This window comes from Pseudorca crassidens, chromosome 2 (genome assembly GCF_039906515.1).
Source record: "Pseudorca crassidens isolate mPseCra1 chromosome 2, mPseCra1.hap1, whole genome shotgun sequence".
Classification (NCBI taxonomy): Eukaryota; Metazoa; Chordata; class Mammalia; order Artiodactyla; family Delphinidae; genus Pseudorca; species Pseudorca crassidens.
The window spans coordinates 42,859,844-42,878,882 of NC_090297.1; the positions used below are offsets into that span (position 1 = coordinate 42,859,844).

Genomic DNA, 19,039 nt, shown 5'->3' on the forward strand with positions numbered 1-19,039 from the left:
TTGCTACCTCTGTATCCCTACTAACTCATTCCTGTTTTCCCTGATTTCCATCCTTTCCCACTGTGCTTTGTAGGTAACCAGTCTCTTTAGTTTATAGTTCATCCTTCTTCTATTTATTTTGCACAAACAAGCAGATGCATGTATATTTTCTTATATCCTCCTCTTTCTTCTTTTTTTCATTTAATAGTGTATCTGAAAAATCACTCAAAAGTGATCTTCCTTGTTCTCTTTTTTACACCTGCATTGTACTCCATGGTTTATTCAACCACCTTCCTCTGTCTGAGTATTGAGGCTCTTTCCAATATTTTGTAATTATAAGCAATGCTACAGTGAATAACCTTGTTCATGTGTATTTTTATATTGTTGGATGTTGCTTGATTTTTTGCATACTCAACCAACCTTGTATTTCTGGAATACACTGAACTTCGACTTGACGTATTACAGTTTTATAAAGGACTTTTGCATGTATTTTATTGCATTAGAATTGCCTTAAATTCTTTTCTCTCATAATAGTCTTGTCAGGTTAATATCCAAGTTATGTTGACCTTACAAGAGCTGGGGAGTATTCTTCTTTTTCGATTCTCTGGAATATTTTGTGTTAGATTGGCATTATTTCTTCCTTAAATGTTTGACAGAGTGCTCTGGTGAAACTTTCTGGGCCTGGAGTTTTCTTAGTGGGATGATTTTTCAATTATTTTTATATAGAGTATTTTTGTTCTACCAAGGGCACTTTCCTGTGGTCTTATCTAATAGTTACAGAACTATCCAAATTTTAAAATTTCTTCTTGTGGAAGTTTTGGTAGGCTGTAAAGAAAATTTTCCATTTAATTAAAATTTTCATTTCTATCATCATGGAGTTATTCATAACATTCTCTTATAAACTTCTGAAAGTGTGCATCTATTGTGATGTCCTCTTTCTCATTCATGATGTTAATGACCTGAGTCACCTCCTCCTATCAGTCTTGCTAGAAGTTCATCAATTTCATTAGTTATTTCAGGTAACCAACTTTAGGCTTTATTGATCTATCTTATTGTTTGCTCTCTACTTGATTGATTTATGTTCCTTATCATTTCCTTTCTACTTATTTCGAATTTAATTTCCTGTTATTTCAACCTTTTTGCTTTTCTAAATGTATGCATTTAAGGCTATAAATTTCGCTTTATGCACTGCTTTAAACTGCATCCAACAGTTTTCAATATGTCATGTTTTCATTTATGCAGTTTCAAATATTTTCTGATTTCTAGTGAGATATTTTTCTTTGACCAATAGATTATTTAGTGGTTTTTAAAAACTTTTTTCCAAATACCTGAGTATTTTCTAATTTATATTCTTATAGCTGATTTCTAGCTTACATTTTCACTGTTAATATACTGTGTGTGATTTAACTCCTTTGAAATTTGTTAAGACTTCTTTAGGGTACATTATGTGGTCAGTTTTTTGAAATAGTCTGTGTGTGCTAGAAAAGAACGTCTCTTTTACACTTTGTGTGCACAGAGTTCTATATATGCCCATTGGATCAAGTTTATTCATCAGGAATTGTTCAGATCTTCTAGGTTCTTACTTATTTTTCTGTCTGCTTGATCTATTGGTTAATAAGAGAGATGTGTTAAAAACATGTATGTATATATTTCATGTTATTTTAGTTACATATAAATTTATATCTTCCTGATTAATTGAACACTTGTATTTACAAAGTGAGCCTCTTGAAGACTTTTTGTGATAATGTCTATTTTATGTGATTTAAATAACATCACCTTTTGGGAGTTAGTGTTTCTATGGTATATCTTTTTCTATACTCTTATTTTCAATACTTCTGTACCCTTATATTTAATAAGTATCTCTTGTAAGCATCATATAAAATCTTGTTTAAAAACCTTTCTTTTTTAGTTGGAGCATTTAGTTCATTTACATTTAATTTAATTATTGATGTTTTTAGGCTTAAAAATTTACCATTTTACCATCTTTCCTTTTTGTCTTACATATTTTGTTTCTTTTTTCTCCTTTTTGTCAATTATTGGATTATTTTTTATTATTGAATTGTAAAATTTTATTATTTTGGAAGTTAAACACTTAAAAAAAAAACCCTTTCAGTGATTACTCTAAAAATTATGACAAAATCCTTCAGTTGTCAAAATCAAATGTTAGTTGGTAATTTTCTTTCCAAACAATGTAAGAACCTTAGAATTCTTTAACTCCATTTCCCCTTTCCCAGTCTATTTGCAGTTGTTTTGCATTTAATTTTGTATGCATTTATTTAAAACCTCACAAGATATTATCATTTTATGTAGTCAATATTCACTTAGTTTTACTCATGTACTTATCATTTTTGTTACTCTACATTTTTCCTGCTTCTACCACTTTCCATTAGACATTATTCTCTATGCATGGAGAATACCTTTACAAATTTTCTTTAATAAATATATGCTGATGACAAATTCTCTGATTTTTGTTTGTCTGAAAATGACTTTATTTCATCTTAATTCCTGAAAGGTATTTTTCATTAAATTCTAGATTGGAAGTTATTTTCTTTTAGCCATTAAGTATAGTACTGTCTTGTCTTCCGGTCCCCACTGTTTCTTTTGTGACCTAGGACAATTTAATTGTTGCTTTTTTGAAAGTAATCTGTCCTCCTTTCTCTCTCTGTTCCCCACCCCCCACCTCCACCGCAACTATTTTTAAGATATTTCCTCTATCTTTGGTTTGCAGTAAGTTTTGCTGGGATGTGCCTATCTGTGGGGTTTTGTTTGTTTGTTTTTGATTTATTCTGCTTAGAATTCTTAGGACTTCTGAAATCTGTGGCTTAATGTCTTTCATCTGTTTTGAAAAATTCTTAGCCAGATAGTGTTTCTATTCCATTCTCTCTTTTGTCTCTTTTTGGTATTCCAATCACATGCACATTACACCCTCTTACTCTCTATGTTGCTCTCCCTTTCTTCTATATTTTCTATCTCTTTGACTCATTGTCTTTTGTTCTGAAGAGTTTCTTCTGATCTCTCTTCCAGTTCTCTCACGGTTTCTTAGTTGATTTAATCTGCTGTAAGACTCATCCATTGAGTTCTTAATTTTGCTTATTATGTTTTTCAATTTTACAATTTATATTCAATTATTTAAAAAATGTATATCATTTATAAAATGGTTTCTAAGTCTCTGTCAAAGTTTCCAGTCTTTTGTTGAATGTATTAAGCATAGTTAGTTTTAAAGTGCGGGATTGTTTGTTCAGCTATCTGGAGCTCTTGTTCTTCTGTTTCTATTGTCATGTGATTCTCATTTATGTGTGCTTGTCTCCTTGTATATCTTTGGTTATCTTTGCTTATGTGCTAGACATTGTATTTAAAATTGTTTTTAGAAATAATTTGGCAGCTGAGATTATGTTATCTTTCTACAGAAAAGACTTTCATTTGCTTTTGCTAGCTAGGTGCTTAGAGTCACTAAAAACCTGGGGGAGTTTTAACCCATTTCAGGCATCAAGATTTTTCTGGCCACCCACATGACTGAGCAATTATTTTAATTGTTTTATTCTTAATTCCAAGGTGCAGCCCTTTGAGGTCCCAATCAAAACTTGAGCTATTTGCCAGAGCCACCACTCTTGGTGGGCCCTGGTCTCCAATTTTTGGCCTGATAAGACTTTTTTTTCTTTTAATAGAGTTTATTTTTTAGAGTAGTTTTAAGTTCACAGAAGAATTGAGAGTTCCCATATGCCCCCTGCCCACACATACTGACAAGGCTTTTAAGAAATTGCTCAATCTACAACTTCTCTCCTGGAATGTACAATGCCTCCAGGAGGAAAGTGGCCCTATATACCATCTTCTAGATGTTTGTCTTTTCCTAGATTTTGGCCTGTTAATTCTTTACTACCTTGTTGTTTTCTGATGCCTTCAAAACAGTTATTTTTAATAATTATTTTAGCTTTTCTGATTATTCTCAGTGGGAAGGTAGCCTGCTATTATTGAACACATTTATTCCCTTTGATATAAATGGCTGTATTTTTGGAAAGGATAGAAAGATAAATCTATTGAGGAAATGGCACAACCAGAAACCTTTTCTATTAGCATCATGGTTTAAAATTTTTGCTTCTAAATATGGAGATATATTGTAGAAATTAAGGTTTTAATTTTTATAAACTTTTATTCCAGCTCGTGATGCTGATGAGCGAGAGAAGTGGATCCATGCCTTAGAAGAAACTATTCTTCGACATACTCTTCAGCTTCAAGTAAGAGTCTTTACATGGCTTCTGGATAGTTCATTAGGGTCTTTTTTTGGTTGCTGTTTTCTTTTTTTTTTTTTTAAATAACTGATAGGATGTAAGGAAAACTTTTAATTTCTGAGTTGTTTATTTTTGCCTTTACAGTGTTATAATATATAGTAAAGTTATAGTCATTTTCTTCTGCTTAAAATACTGATTTTTGTCTAGAAACAAGACAGTGCAAGGCAATGTTGAAAGTGAAATGCTATGTTAAAATTAAAATGTGCCAAGTTCATTTTTAAAATTTAGTATCTATAGTTGGTTATTGGTATAGCCAAATTATATAATAATGCACAATAATAGATAAGTGCTGAGAAGTTAACCTACTTTTCTTGTTATAGGATTTGGCAGTTACCATGTGTGTTGGGTAGTACTCTTAGGGATGAAAGTGAAAGAAAAAACCCAAACTGGTTTAAAAGAAAAAAGCACATCTAGCTTGGGTGTGGTTTGAAGTAGGCATTTAAACAATGTCATGAGGACCAAGATCCCTCATCTCTATTTCTAGGTCTTAGTTCTTCGGGGTTGGCTTCATTTTTAGATAAGTTCTCCCTTTGTGGTAGTAAGATGGTTGCAGCAATTTCAGCCTTCCATTGGTGGAACTCCAAATCTATAGGAGGCTATTGCTCTTTCTGGATTAAGAGGATTAGTGCTGATACCTCAGCTTCAATCACTTTCCTGGTCCTGACCAATCACAATTTCATAGCTGTATGTTCTTCCTCTGGAAATGGGATGTTATCTGCTTCATTAGAAATACGTAGCTTATAGAGTAGAAGGTGGTTCCCCCAACCCCCTTGCCCCCAAGCAAAGTCGGACTAGGGAAAAAAAGATCCTAGATAACAAAAACAACAAATGTCTACTCTACCATACTAAAGATAGTTTTCTATGTTTATTCTCCACTGAAAGAGCTTGTATTGTGGCATATAGAGAGGATTTTATTTTATTTTGATTTACAGGATTGAATCCTAGAAAGCTGATGTTTTATAGTCCTTTATCTCTACTTAACTTGCCCAGGAATTGTCTTGATTAGACAAGTTAGTATAGGACATCCCAGATCCTATAGCGAACTCCCCATCACTTTGAAAGTTATTCAAACAGAGGCTTAAAAAACATTACATGAGGAAGTTGTTATGAAGAGACTGTAAGAAATGAATATGGAGTTGAACTAGGAGATCTGTAAGTTACTCTGTGAGCTATGCTTTTTTTTTTTTTGTGAGCTATGCTTTTTAAAAGCAACTTCATAATTTCTATGAAGAATCTCTATGAATTCTTTTTAATGAATTTCTTCATAAGTTTCCTTTTTTTTTTTTTTTTTTTTTTTTTTTTTGCGGTACGTGGGCCTCTCACTGTTGTGGCCTCTCCTGTTGTGGAGCACAGGCTCTGGACGCGCAGGCTCAGCAGCCATGGCTCACGGGCCCAGCTGCTCCGCGGCATGTGGGATCTTCCCCGACTGGGGCACAAACCCGCGTCCCCTTCATCGGCAGGCGGACTCTCAACCACTGCGCCAGCAGGGAAGCCCCATAAGTTTCTTTTTAATTTAGGCAGTTTTATAAATGACTAGCATCATTTTAGCAAATTTGTGATCCAGTAAGAAGATAAGTATATTAAGATTCAGATTAGACTGAATGTGGCAGATGAGATTCCCTCCACAGTTGGTTAGACTGATATTCAAGTCTCTATGTGATCTATTCTCAGACTGCCTTTCTAGACATTTCCACCACTGTACCCCTACATAAACCTACTAGAGTGCTGCCCTTTACTTGCTTTCCTCTGAACACATCCTTTCATTTCTGGTCTCTACATTCTTGTACATGATGCTCTGTCTCTCTGTAATGCCATCTGCCTCCACTCTGCCTTTGCATTCTGCCTCTTTTCTTCAAAGCCCAGTTCAGAACTGACCTCTTCCCCTGACCTACCCCTCCTCCCCCACCCCCCAAACTCAGTGATCTCTTTCCTTTGAATGTTACTCATTGCACAGTTCACTGAATCCTTACCATATTCTTTTTGTTATCCTTTAGAGTATATATAATTCCCACCTCGTCGGTTAGGATGCAGACTCCTTAAGGTCAGGTACTTAATTTGATCCAGTTTGGGAATATATGAACTTTTGCTTTGAAGAGAATTTACATATCTTTGGGAATAACAAGAAGAAAAAGATAATTTTGGGAAGTCTTAGACTCTGATAGCTTTGATATTTTAAAATACATGTAGTAAAATGGGAAGTCAGACTCTGATAGCTTTGATATTTTAAAATACATGTAATAAAAAGAGTTATTTTTATATATATATTTTTTAAAGTTAATACATGCAGAAGATGGGACATTTAGAAGTATGTAATTAAATGTTGATTTGATTGGCAAAAAAAAGTAAAGATTTTCTTCCCAGAGATGGTGAAGTATGGTGAAGGACTTGACTCTGGAACCAGAATGTCTTGGTTTGTATCCCAGTGCCACCACTTATTCTTGACATTACTCTGAGTTCCAATGTCCTCATCTATAAAATGAAGATAATAAAAGTACCTAATTTACAGGGTTGTTTTGATGATTAAATGAGTTAAATGTAAATTTGCTGAAATAATGCCTAGCTATAGTAATAACTTGGCAAATTTTAAGCCATTACTAATGCAACTACTACTCTTACCATTCCCACCCCCTGTACATTCTCAATGGTGCTCTCAATGGCATTCTAAATGGTGCTCGATAAATGATAGTTAAATAAAGAAATAATTGAAGGAATTAATGAACAAACACATGATGTATAGATTGCTTTTATATTGCTCTTTATTGAGAACTTTGAGATGTATTGTTTTTCCTGGCCTCATTAGATTTTATTTTTGTATCATGTAGGAAAATAGATGTGTTTTGTTTTTCTCCCTTGAAGCCCTTTGTTTCCCAAAGGAAGTGATTGCAATGTAGATGTGTCACTTCTTCCACAGGTAAAATGGTATGAAGTAGCCAGTTACTTGGGGTCCCTACAACAAAGGAAAATTCCGCTAAGGAATGTTGCCAATGTTGTTGCTGTTACTGAGGGCAGACAAATTTCTGGCTCCTAAATTGGAATTTAGGATTCAAGGATTCCTTTTTTTAAATAAATTTTGTTGTAATAGTGGTGGCCTGTCTATCTTGAACTCTTGGGAAACAACTAAAAACAAATGATCCAATTTTATAGATGCTAAAGATTATTCCTTTAACTGCCAAAAATTTATTTTAACTGTGTTTTTATGGAAAACTTTTAGAACTTATATTTTCCTGCCTTCTCTTTATAAAAATAAAGTTTAAAACTTAAAAAAAAATAGTTCATGCTCAATTCAGAACATATAGAGAATACAGAAAAGTTATTTATTTGGTAAATATTTATCAGACACTTATGTGTTCCATGCACTATACTAGTTGTAGAGGATATAATTGTGAATAAATGACATATTGTCCTTGTCTTTATGGAGCTCAGCCTAGTATAAAGAAGAAAATAAAAATCATGGGAATTGAATTTTTAAAAAACTACAGTAATGTCATAAGTAAGTCATGTTCCAAAAAAAATTTAGCTATGTAGGAGTATATAAAATAAAAGCAATAGTTTTTCCTACACCCCTTCTTTAGAGAAAAACATAGAGTTCCAGTTTGTTAACATCCTAATCCTAATGTAAAGTTAGTGTGCCTAAAAGCTGGAGCATTTAAAATGAAGAGTAATCACACAATACAAAGCCGTTTTATCCATCTTGTGGCAATGAGCTCTGTACTTCTAACCAGTTTTGGCAACTCACGTGGTTTTAATGAAACCTGTAAATTGTTTCAGAAGAAAGTTAAGTGACCAATGCAGAATTTAACTGTAAAAATTAGGGCAATAGCACCTTTCTCATATAATTTAAAAATTGAATGGTACTAAAAGGCTTATAATAGAAAAACATTAGCCTTCTGCCCCTCTGCTTTCTCTGTTTTCCTTGTTAGACTACCCATTTTCAACCTTTTTAGCTGTGTATACTGCTATATTTGTAGTGTAGTACCTGGCATTTCAGTCATTCATTAGACATTTATTAAGCAGTTAATACATGCCAGTCTCTGTGTGAGGAGATGCTAAAGATACAGTGATGAATAAGCAGTACACTATCATAATCATTGTGGGGTTGTGTAGAGGGTATTCATTCCTAACCTTGAACCAAATATTTTTTTGTTTGTTTGTTTCATAATGCATTATGAATTGCAAATAATTTATATAGAAACTTCTGGAACATGGTGGTCCTGATCACAAGTTAGGGACTGCTTCTGCTGTATGCCAAATGGTATATTTATTCCATCTGGCTAAATTTTCTATGTGAAAATTTATTGGCTGACTTTAATTTTGAGACTTCTGGGTACTGGTCAGACAAAATAGTGGAGCTACATATCCTGCTTCCAAGAGCTGTCCTTTAATGTTGTCTGCTCTAATCATTGGGCCTAAGTTGCTAGGCAAATTCCTAGGGACACTATGCGTTTTTTTCCCCTATTTTTGCTGCTGCTTTTCGTCTACTGTAATCAAAAGTATTTGTCATCTATCTCTAAAATGACATAAGAGTAGAATGTGATTTATAGGTAAACATTACTGGACTCTCTAGCAGAAATAATATTTTTGAAAGTAGTACATAAATTCTGTATAGTTAAAATGCTCTTTTCATCTTAATAGCTATAGGTAAAGTTGGCCTATTTTTTAGTCAATAGACTTCCTGTCATTTTTAAAGATCCCCCCTCACCCTGAACCTTAATGTTTTGATTTTTCTCAGATTGTGTTTTATACATTTTTTTGTGAGATGCAGCAAGAGGGAAATTTGGAGGTGTGCGGTTTTTTTTTTTTAAGTTTTTCTTGTTTTGTATTTGTTTTTCAATCTTTTCCTCCAGGTTTATTGAGGATAATTTGACATAGATCACTGTATAAGTTTAAAGTATACAACATGATGATTTTTTTAAAATAAATTTATTTATATTTTATTTTATTTTTGGCTGTGTTGTGTCTTCGTTGCTGCACACGGTGAGTGGAGACTACTCTTCATGGCGGTGCGCGGGCTTCTCATTGAGGTGGCTTCTCTCATTGCAGAGCACGGGCTCTAGGTGTGCGGGCTTCAGTAGTTGTGGCACGTGGGCTCCGTATTTATGGCTTGCGGGCTTTAGAGCACAGGCTCAGTAGTTGTAGAGCACGGGTTTAGTTGCTCCACATATGTGGGATCTTCCCAGACCAGGGCTCGAACCTGCATCCCCTGCATTGGCAGGTGGATTCCTAACCACTGCGCCACCAGGGAAGTCCCCAATGATGTTTTTTATGCTTCTTAATCACTATATTCCATTCTTTTCTTGAACAACAAAAGAAATTAAGTAATTTAATTTAATCGCTTAGTAGCTTTAGTTATGTAGTTTGAAAAGTATTGAAGACCCCTTTGATACATGGGTTGGAAATCAGTTGTCATATATGACTTTAAGGCATTGGTCACTTAATTTTCTTCTAAACAACTTGTAGATTTCTTTAAAAACACTTGAGTGTTTTTAAACATAAATTTGAGTTTTTTCCAACACAAATTTGGTTAGAAGTCCTATAGTTTTTTGGGATAAAATGGGTATGTTGCCTTGTATTGTTTAATTACTTTTCATTTTAAATGCTACATCTTTTGTGCACACTCACTTTACACTAGGACTAGGAAAATGAGAATTATATGTCTATAACACAGTTATCTCTAATATGAAACTGAAAAGGTAGACTCTGGACTGTAGCTATATTATTAAGAGACTGTCATAAGTCATATTCTCTATTGCCATTACACCAGTTTTAACACTTACATCTATCAAAAGAAACCCTAATTATAATTGGTTCCACTAAATTTTTACTAGGACTTAACAATTTACACTGTCAAAAATGATAGTGCCTTAGATTTTGAAGCTACTGACCCGTGATGATGATGATGATGATGATGATGATGATGATGATGGAAGATTTGGAGGACACTTAAAAAAATCTGATATTTTGGTATGTACTGTGTCTTTTTTTGAATAAATTTATTTATTTTTTGGCTGCATTGGGTCTTCGTTGCTGTGTGTGGGCTTTCTCTAGCTGCGGTGAGCGGGGGCTACTCTTTGTTGCGGTGTGTGGGCTTCTCATTGTGGTGGCTTTACTTTGCTGCGGAGCACAGGCTCTAGGCATGCGGGCTGCAGTAGTTGTGGCACATGGGCTCAGTAATTGTGGCTCGTGGGCTCTACAGCTCAGGTTCAGTAGTTGTGGCGCATGGGGCTCAGTTGCTCCACAGCATATGGGATCTTCCCGGACCAGGGATCGAAACTGTGTTCGAACCATGTTGCCTGCATTGGCAGGCGGATTCTTAACCACTGTGCCACCAGGGAAGTCCTGGTGTGTACTGTTAAGTACAAAGTCCTTGATGACCCTATGGGTCTTTCTGTCTTGTTATGGAGTGAGAAAGAACACATGAAAATCACATGAAAGAACTGGTAATCAGGAATTACATAAATTAGTATTATGTCTCTTACAGGGTCAATTAGTACAATATATAGACAGAATTAGAGGTGTAGGCTTTTTTGCCCCTTGGCCTGGAGAACTGTTTGATCAGCCAATATTGAATTAAGCCCTCTGAGCTGCTCTGGCACAAAATTAACTGCTAGAAAAGCAGATATTAAAGGAAAACTGTAAAGGGTATTAGTGGAGGTTCTTAGACATTGACCTTGTCCATCTGGCAAAATTAATGTATTTTTCTCCATCACTGCTTATAGTTTAATTGATGCTTATCATAGAATTGATGTTTATTTTCAGACTCTGTTACCGTAGGAAATCCATTATTGAGCACCTAATATGTGCCAGGCATTTGGCTAAATTGAGGCTTTGATGAACAAAATCAGATAGATCCTTGCCTCTTTACCTCTTACAGTCTAGTGGTGAGCATAAAACATTAAAGAAGTATGCAGACAGATAGAAAACCTTCAAGTTGCAGACTTTCAAAGATGCAAACGTGCATTCCATCAACATCAGTCATGAGTGAAATCGCAGTTTACCCTCTGTCTCCTATTGCTGATGGTCCTTCAGCTCTACCATCTCCCAGCTCCTCTCCCTCCTCCAGTCAGTAACTCTTCTTGCCTGTTCGCTCGATGCCAGCCCCTGTATGCCAGCTGTTGTACTGTACTACTGTACTTTTCAAGTTACTGTACTGTAAGATTAAAAATGTTTTCTTTATTTTTTGTGTTTGTTTTTTATGTATTATTTGTGTGAAAAATATTATAAACCTATTACAGTACAGTGCTATATAGCAGATTGTGTTATTTGGGTACCTAGGCCAACTTTGTTGGACTTACGAACAAATTGGACTTGCAAACACGTTCTCGGAACGGAACTCGTTCGTATGTAGGGGACTTACTGGAGCTGTAATAAGTTTTATAAAGGAGCGTTGCATGGGCTATGAGAGCATAAAATAGGAAGAATTCACATAGGCAGCGAGGAAATGATGATGAGTAGAAGTAAATTAAGTGAAGGGTGGGGATTAGGATTTCCCTGGTGGTGAAGTGGTTAAGACTCCGAGCTCCCAATGCCTAGGCCCCGGGTTCGATCCCTGTTCAGGGAACTAGATCCCACATGCCGCAACGAAGAGCTCGCATGCCGCAACTAAGGAACCCGCCTGCCGCAACTAAGACCCGGCACAACCAAATAAATAAATATTTTTTAAAAAAAGTGAAGGGTGGGGATTAGTTTCAAGGGGACAGTGTAAAAGACAAAGTAACCACAGGGGCCATGTGCCAAGGCCCTGAGGTTGGAAGGTCCAAGGCAAATTGAAGAAACATGAAAAAGGCCATTGTGTGGAGTGCAGAAAATGAGGGAGTGGAAGGTGTTAAGATGGAGCGAGGGGCAGGTAGGGCTAAACCTTGCACACCATTGCTGAATGCTGAGTTGTATCCTAAACACAATGGAAGGCAGTTGAAGTTCTTTAATGGGGCGGGGTGGGGTGAGATGGGAGTCATGACTTTGGTTTTGGAAACCAACTACTGTGGCCATAGTGTTGAGGATGAATTGGAGAAGCTTTAAGAAGCAGGAATACTTTACTAAGGAGATTGTTTCAAGAGGCTGGGACCTGTGATTGAGTGGTGGTGATGGAGAGAGGTAGAACTGAGATTGTATTCAGGAGGTAAAAATGGCAGAACGTGGTGATGGATTCAATGTGGAATGAGGAAAGTGTCAAGGACTGCCAGGTTTATGGTTCGCATATCGAGTGGATGGTAGTGGTTTTCATTTACTGATACAGGGAGGACTGGAAGAGGACCTGGCTTTTGAGGAAGGGGGTGCGGGAAGAAGAGAGTGCATTTGGTATTGGACGTTTTGAAAAAATTTGCATAAAACAAAACTTAAGGGCTCTTTAACACAGTGCAGCAAGCATCTATTGAGCCTTTTGTGCAGTGTACAATGTGCTAGTTGTAGGGGCTACCAGTAGAGCTACAAAAATTAATTAGATGCTTAGTTTAGTAGAATTACAGGTATATAAATAACCATAAGGAAAAAATAGTAAAAGCAGAAGGTAATTGTTCTCCAGGTCAGTAAGTCAGTCATTTATTTACGTCTGGGATTTCCTGCATTTTGGATGGTTCTCTGCTGAGGTCCTCGAAGTCCGAACTTTCCATCTAATTTGAAGTTATGCCATTTGGATTCCTGAAGCATCTTCACAAGCCACCTACATTCCTTATGGAGCTGTGTCACAACAGCAAGCCTAGTGTTTCCCTGGATTAATAAAATAAAACAGGCACCCCTGCTTTTGTTTATTGATATAGTATCTCCTCCTCCCCCGCCTCGTGACACAAACAACTTTTCGGAAGTAAGCAAAAGCAGTTATCCAGATGAAACTTGGCTGCACAGCTGTCAAAATATTGGATGTCGAGCTAGCAGCGGGTGGGTGTAGGTGTAGCACGTTTACCTCTGCGACCGGGTCCTTCCCCAGTCGCCACCCTATGGGAATCTCCGGGGCCGAAGCCTCGAAGCCTAGCTGAGCTCCCTCGAGCCACGAGCTTCCTTTCCTGCGGGCTGCACTGGCGTGCCGGGGCGGCCGCGTGTCCCGAGGCACAGCTCCGGGCGTGGGAGCAGGTTCGGGCCCCGGGATGAGCCCTGGGCTCAGCGAGGAGGCGGCAGGGGAGCCGGGCTCTCCGGATGCTCGCCCGCCGCGGCAGGCCCCTCCCGCCTCTCCACCCCAAAATTGGCCTAACCGCCAATCGTCGGCCACTCACCTCCTTTTCAGCAGGTGGCCCATGGCCAATCGCCAGGGGTCTCTTTGCCAAGAGGCTACAGGGCCAGCCAATCGGGGCGGCCCCTAGGCCTGGGGCAGGAGTAGGGGAAGAGGGGCTGTCCCGGGGGACCGGCTGAAGCTGACCGGACCGACTGCGCGTCAGCCCGGTGATCCGGCGGAGGGAGGAGAAGAGGGGGTGCCCGGAAGCAGCCCTCGGCTCCCTCCCCTGGAGGCACACAGGGCGGGGGCCTTGGCGAATGGCTTTCTTGACGGCTGCTTGCGGAGTGAGTAGACCCGGAGGGTCTGGGAGAGGGGCCGGCTCCCACCCCTGAGTCCCCAGGGACTCTGCTGCCTGCCCGGGCCGTGGGCGCGAATGTCGTTCTCTCCCTGCCTCCTTCCCGCCGCGCCCTGGGGTGAGTAGGACGACGTGGCCGCCCGAGCCCTCTCTTCTCTGGGACTCTCCTCACTTCCTCCGCCGGGATGGTTGGAGGCAGAGGCTAGGGGCCTAATTCTGTACCCCTGAGAGGTCATTCGCCACCAAACCAGCCTGGAGAGAATCGCTTCCCCTTTTTCGATTCATTTTCGTGGAACTCTGTTTTCCTTTCGAAAGCTGTCTCAAGATACTAAACGTAAGAGTTAAACTTTCTCTTAATGTGAAAGCCTAATTTTGACCAGTTGCCCATTAATAGAATTTCTAGTTGCGAGCCAAACATTTTCTGTTGTTTCAGTTTTGGCTCTGTGTTCTTGTCTGGCCCAGTATTTTTGTGTGTAATAATTATGGGTGCTATTATTTGTGAGTGTGAGTATGGAGAGGGGGGAGGCAGGTGGTTTTATGCTTTTTGGGTAGCTTGTGCAAAAATCGTGAAAACTTTGGAATAGTTGTAGGGGGGGTTCTCGTAAAAACTGCAGGGAAGGGTTTAAGTTCTCAGTAAGCTTGGTTATGGAAGGTTGAATATAAGCAATAGACCAGGAAGTATGTTTGAATCATGCATTTTTCGCTGCATTCCTACTACACTTCACAAGTATTTTTGTTATGAAAGAGCGAGAGATGTATTGATCAAGAAAACTAATTTTTGCTAATTTGAAGTTAACATTTGGCTTTGCTTGTTGATTAAACCGTTTACTTTTATCTGTGTTCAGGAAATCAAAAAGAAATCAAGTAATTATTTCTCCTAGTTTTGAGTGGAGAAGGTGGGAGAGATCTTAAAATAGTAGTTGCAGTTTTGATAGTTTTTGTAGAGAACTTTAAGTTGGAAATTCTCATCCACTGTGAGTCATCTCTCAGAACATTGCCTTTATTGAACTGAGTTTGTGATAAAGCTCTTTAATGAATAGTGTTAACATCTCTCATTTACTTAAAATTTAAAAAGTTTTTTTTCACTTTTTGTGTACGCCAGCAACTTAAATTAAATACCTATTACCTTTCCTAGCCCAGGGAAGATAAAAACCACTAAAAATCAGACTTTTAGTCTGGAGAACTTAAATGGGAAATTAGAAAGATAGCAGAGAAGCTGGATCTGTTTTCAAAGTGTCCTGAGTTTGGTTTTGACAAAGATGACATTTTACTTGAAGTGCCCGTCAGTAAATATTAGACTGCAGTGACTGTTGGTCACATCCATTTTGATGTTTCCAAAGTCCTAGCTGGTTTTGGGTGTTTTTTCCCTTTAGTGTGTAAAGATTGGATTCAGTAATAATCTAACCACTGAACCATCCCCAGTTGATAAGTTTGGTTCAGCCAGTAAAGAGCATTGTGATACAACCATATTCTGCTGATTGGAGAATCAGGCATTTGCATAGTTTGCAGTCTATTGCTTGAGACAAAGGATATCAGGCTTTTATTCTAAAAAGGAAATTCTAAGATGTCCCTTAGGATATATTGAGTTCTATCAGTATCTAAACTTTATAGTGTTGAGTAAGAACTGATGTTTATGGGGATTCTATAGAAAAAGACAGTTTTTATGTGTACTATAATGTACTTGGCCTAAAATTATATTTAGGAAGATTTTCCAGTAAAGGTTTAAACAAATATTATGTTTGAAAGAATAGTAGAATAGCTGAAAATGTGTTTAAGCCAAGTACCTCTCCCGAAGTATTTTAATTAATTGTAGTTCCACCACACACAGGCAATTAGTCATTTAAAGCCATTTTCCATCTCCCTTATTTTCCATGTCCGGTCACCAGGTCCTGTTAAATTTGCCTTAGTAATGTCTCTTGGATTTGGCCTCTTTTTTCCACCTGATAATGCTTTAATTCAGGCCGTCATCATCTCACCTAGACTTTTGCAAAACCTAACTAGTCTCCTTGTCTCTAGACTCCCTCTACCCATACTCTTTATCCACAGTCAGATCCCACTGAGTTACTGCTGTGCTTAAAATCTGTTTTGGCTCCCCCTTGCCAAAGCACAGATGCTGGGAATGTTCTTTAAGGCCCTTCACAATCTGGTCCTAATTTATTGCTCTTGAGTGTGGACTCAGCTGCGGGCAGCCTACCCGAGGCATCTACTCTAGCACTGTGAGCTGTTAACCATTTGGAACATGGCATAGCCTCTCATAGCTCTTGGTCCAGTCACAGCCTTTCCCTCTTGATTAGAATTATAATTGCTTAGCATTCAATCAAGTGATAAATCTCCACTTCTTCCTTTGACATACCGTTTGCATGTTACTTTTTCTTTGATGTCTTCCTTCCTTCAGGCAGAGAAAGTTAGAATTACTATTGTCCTTCATGTGCTACTACAGCACTTTGTTCATACTTCTGTACTATAAATTTTTGTGCACATATCTGATTCTTGGATTAGACTCTAACCTCCTTTATTCCTAGGGCCTTTGCCCCTAGTCCAGTGCTTGGTACATTGTGGGTGCTTAGGGGATCCTCATTAAATGATCAGAATATGTGGCTTAATCGTGTCCTAAGTGTGCAACCTTTGGCTCAGTGTACTGGAGCTGGGTTTATCCCTGTGAGTTAGAAATGTTTGCTAAGTCACCAAGCTCCCTGGTTGCTGTCACACCTGAGAGACAGGACTGGAGAAAATGTTTAGAAATAATGTTACAAATGGTGAGCAGATTTCCAGGCAAAGTCCTCCTCCCCCAACCTACATGACTTCTGATATAGTTGAAAGAATACTTGCAGCAGTACCGGCACAAATTGGTTCTGTAGTAGTTAGTTTCATAGGAAAAAGCATGTTGCTGGCTAGAGAAGTCAGGGAGACTGCTTAGAAGGGGTGAAATCTGATCTCATTCCAGAAGATTAGGTAATGATTAATTATAATTGCTATTATCTGTATTGTCCTTAAAGATGTCCTTTGAAGGCATTGATAGTCCCTGGCACATAACAGATGTTAAGTGAATATTTGTGTTATGAAGGAAAGGTAATGGTTGCTCTGTGTGTGTTGTGGGACAGGGGAGATACTTGTAGCCCTTTCCACACTGGAGTTCATTTATTTCTGGAAACACCTTTAAGAACTTTGCTTCTTTGCTGTATTGACTTGAGCAGCTAATTTTGTTTTTTCTGAACTGTGCCACTTCAACCAAGTTATTCTGCTTACTTGGTTGTTTCTTTGCATTCTCTGCATTCCAGAGCATGTTTTTAAATCTGGTTGCATTAGTCTTCCTCATTCAGTTTCAAGGTTACACTAAATTTTTGCTTCTGTTTTAACATTTATTGTCCTATGGTGGAGGACCTGGCTGCAGTTACAACCTGTAAGTTCTTATTGTCTTTATTTAAATGAAATTAATTTTTTTAGAAAGTAAGTGGACCCCAGGTTTTTCCAGTATGATGAGGTATTTACTCACCTGGTGAATATGGTCATTTACCTGGATATACTGGCTTCACAGAATCTGAGAACTGGAAGGGATCTTAAAGTTTTAATTCGGCTTCTACCTATTTTTATAATGGAGAAAACAGTTTCAGAGAAGACAAATGACTTGGCCAAGGTCACACAGTTAGAGATTAGAATAACTAGGACTACAGCCTATGATTCTTGCTCTTTTATTAGCTCTAGAGAGAACTGGAGTGCTACTCTGATGCTGCTATTCATTCACTGCTCACCTCACTCTCCAAGTCCCAGTAATTTTTTCAGTTCAGGCACTAATTTTGGTTTCCTTTCAGATTCAGTACCCAGATCTGAAAAATAGCATCTTACATACTTCTCCAAGAGAATATCATTCCTTATTTGGATTCCTTGTGCTTTCCAGTCTCTCTTTGTGCTTATATACTGGTTCCTGAGTCTGGGAAGATAGCTTTTCTGGTTATTCTCCATTTTCCTGCAGATTCATTCTATGCCCCTCTCTACTCCCTGCTTCAGGAGGCTGACCTTTACAGCCTGTGTCATCTGGAGTTCTTTATCCTCTGGCTTCTCGTAGGGTTTAGCCAATGGGAGGATGGAAGATAGAAGGAAGAAAAGAGAGAAGCTTTGGGGTATTTAGTCCTCTTTCTCTGCTTCCATGCATTTGTAGCAGTGGTTACAACTAGAGTGTCCTTTGAGCCTACTTCGATTTACATTGTTTCGCTCCTTGTTCCTTCAGGCTTGGGAGTGGTGAAGGCTTCTTGCTGTTCCTAATTCTTGGGTACCTCAGCATCCCTTGTTAGTTTCCTTAACCCTGCCCTCATTTCTCTAGTCACTTGGTTAAAGAGTTCAAAAATCCCATCTGATTATGATGTTTCCCTCCCTTGCCCACTACTGTTAATAATTTCCCCCTCCCCATTACTGTCAGAATCCTGCACTCTAAAATGCTACCTCTGTGAAGCTTTTTTCATCCCCTTAACTTTCTCCTTTGAATCTCTTAGTATCTTTCTCATAACACTTAATCTACCATGCTTGAATCAGTTATTTGTAGACAGATTTTATCTCCTGCTACACGTTTGAAACGCTTAGGGTGTGATCTGTATCTGCTTCATCTTGGCATGTCCAAAGCATCCAGCACAATGTTGTCATAGTCGTAAAAAACACCCAGTGAATAAACCATTACTGTAACACTGAATTCTAAGCCCAGAGTAGTATGTATAAAACTGTGCTCATGAGACTTGGCGGGAGAGAATGAGTTTCTAGAAGTTTGTTTCAGTTGTTCAGCTGGTCTTGCTTCTTGTACTGCCTGGGTGGTACAATGTCTTTCCTCCTGTTCAATTTCTCTTTTCTTAAAAACTTTCAATTAGCCTTAAAAATTTTCAGCATCCATACTTGTAATATAATAAATCATTAAGAATAATTAAATGTTATTTGTGATTTTTTTCCTGAGCACTCTGGTTTATAATCTGTAAGAACTTATTTGATTGTTTTTTTTTATGTTTAAATCCTAACAGGTAGGTACATTTCAGAATTTCTTCATTCATTTACAAAAATTTTATCGAGCATTTGCTAGAAAACAAACACTAGCCTGGAGGATACAGTAGAGAACAAAAAGAGTCCTGTCCTGTCGGGCATATATTCTAATCATATTTTAGACCATTTTGATAGATTTCTGACAACAATTAGGGTAATCAGGGTAAATCAGGGTAATTTTGTACTGCACTTTTAACAGCCTTAGCAAAAACAACCTGTTTCCTTCTGTTTGATGTTCACTGGCAGCTAAAATTAGAT

General features: G+C 37.9%; 1 protein-coding gene across 8 annotated transcripts in view; it reads left to right on the plus strand.

Moving 5' to 3' along the window:
• OSBPL9 (oxysterol binding protein like 9) overlaps positions 1 to 19,039 on the plus strand; it is a 169,051-nt gene that overhangs the window by 95,413 nt on the left and 54,599 nt on the right. For 4 of the 8 annotated variants that reach the window (XM_067726131.1, XM_067726132.1, XM_067726133.1 and 1 more), the window contains exon 4: positions 4,135 to 4,211. In XM_067726131.1, the coding sequence (XP_067582232.1) occupies positions 4,135 to 4,211 (77 nt within the window). The other 4 variants (XM_067726130.1, XM_067726135.1, XM_067726136.1 and 1 more) reach the window with 4 other exon arrangements.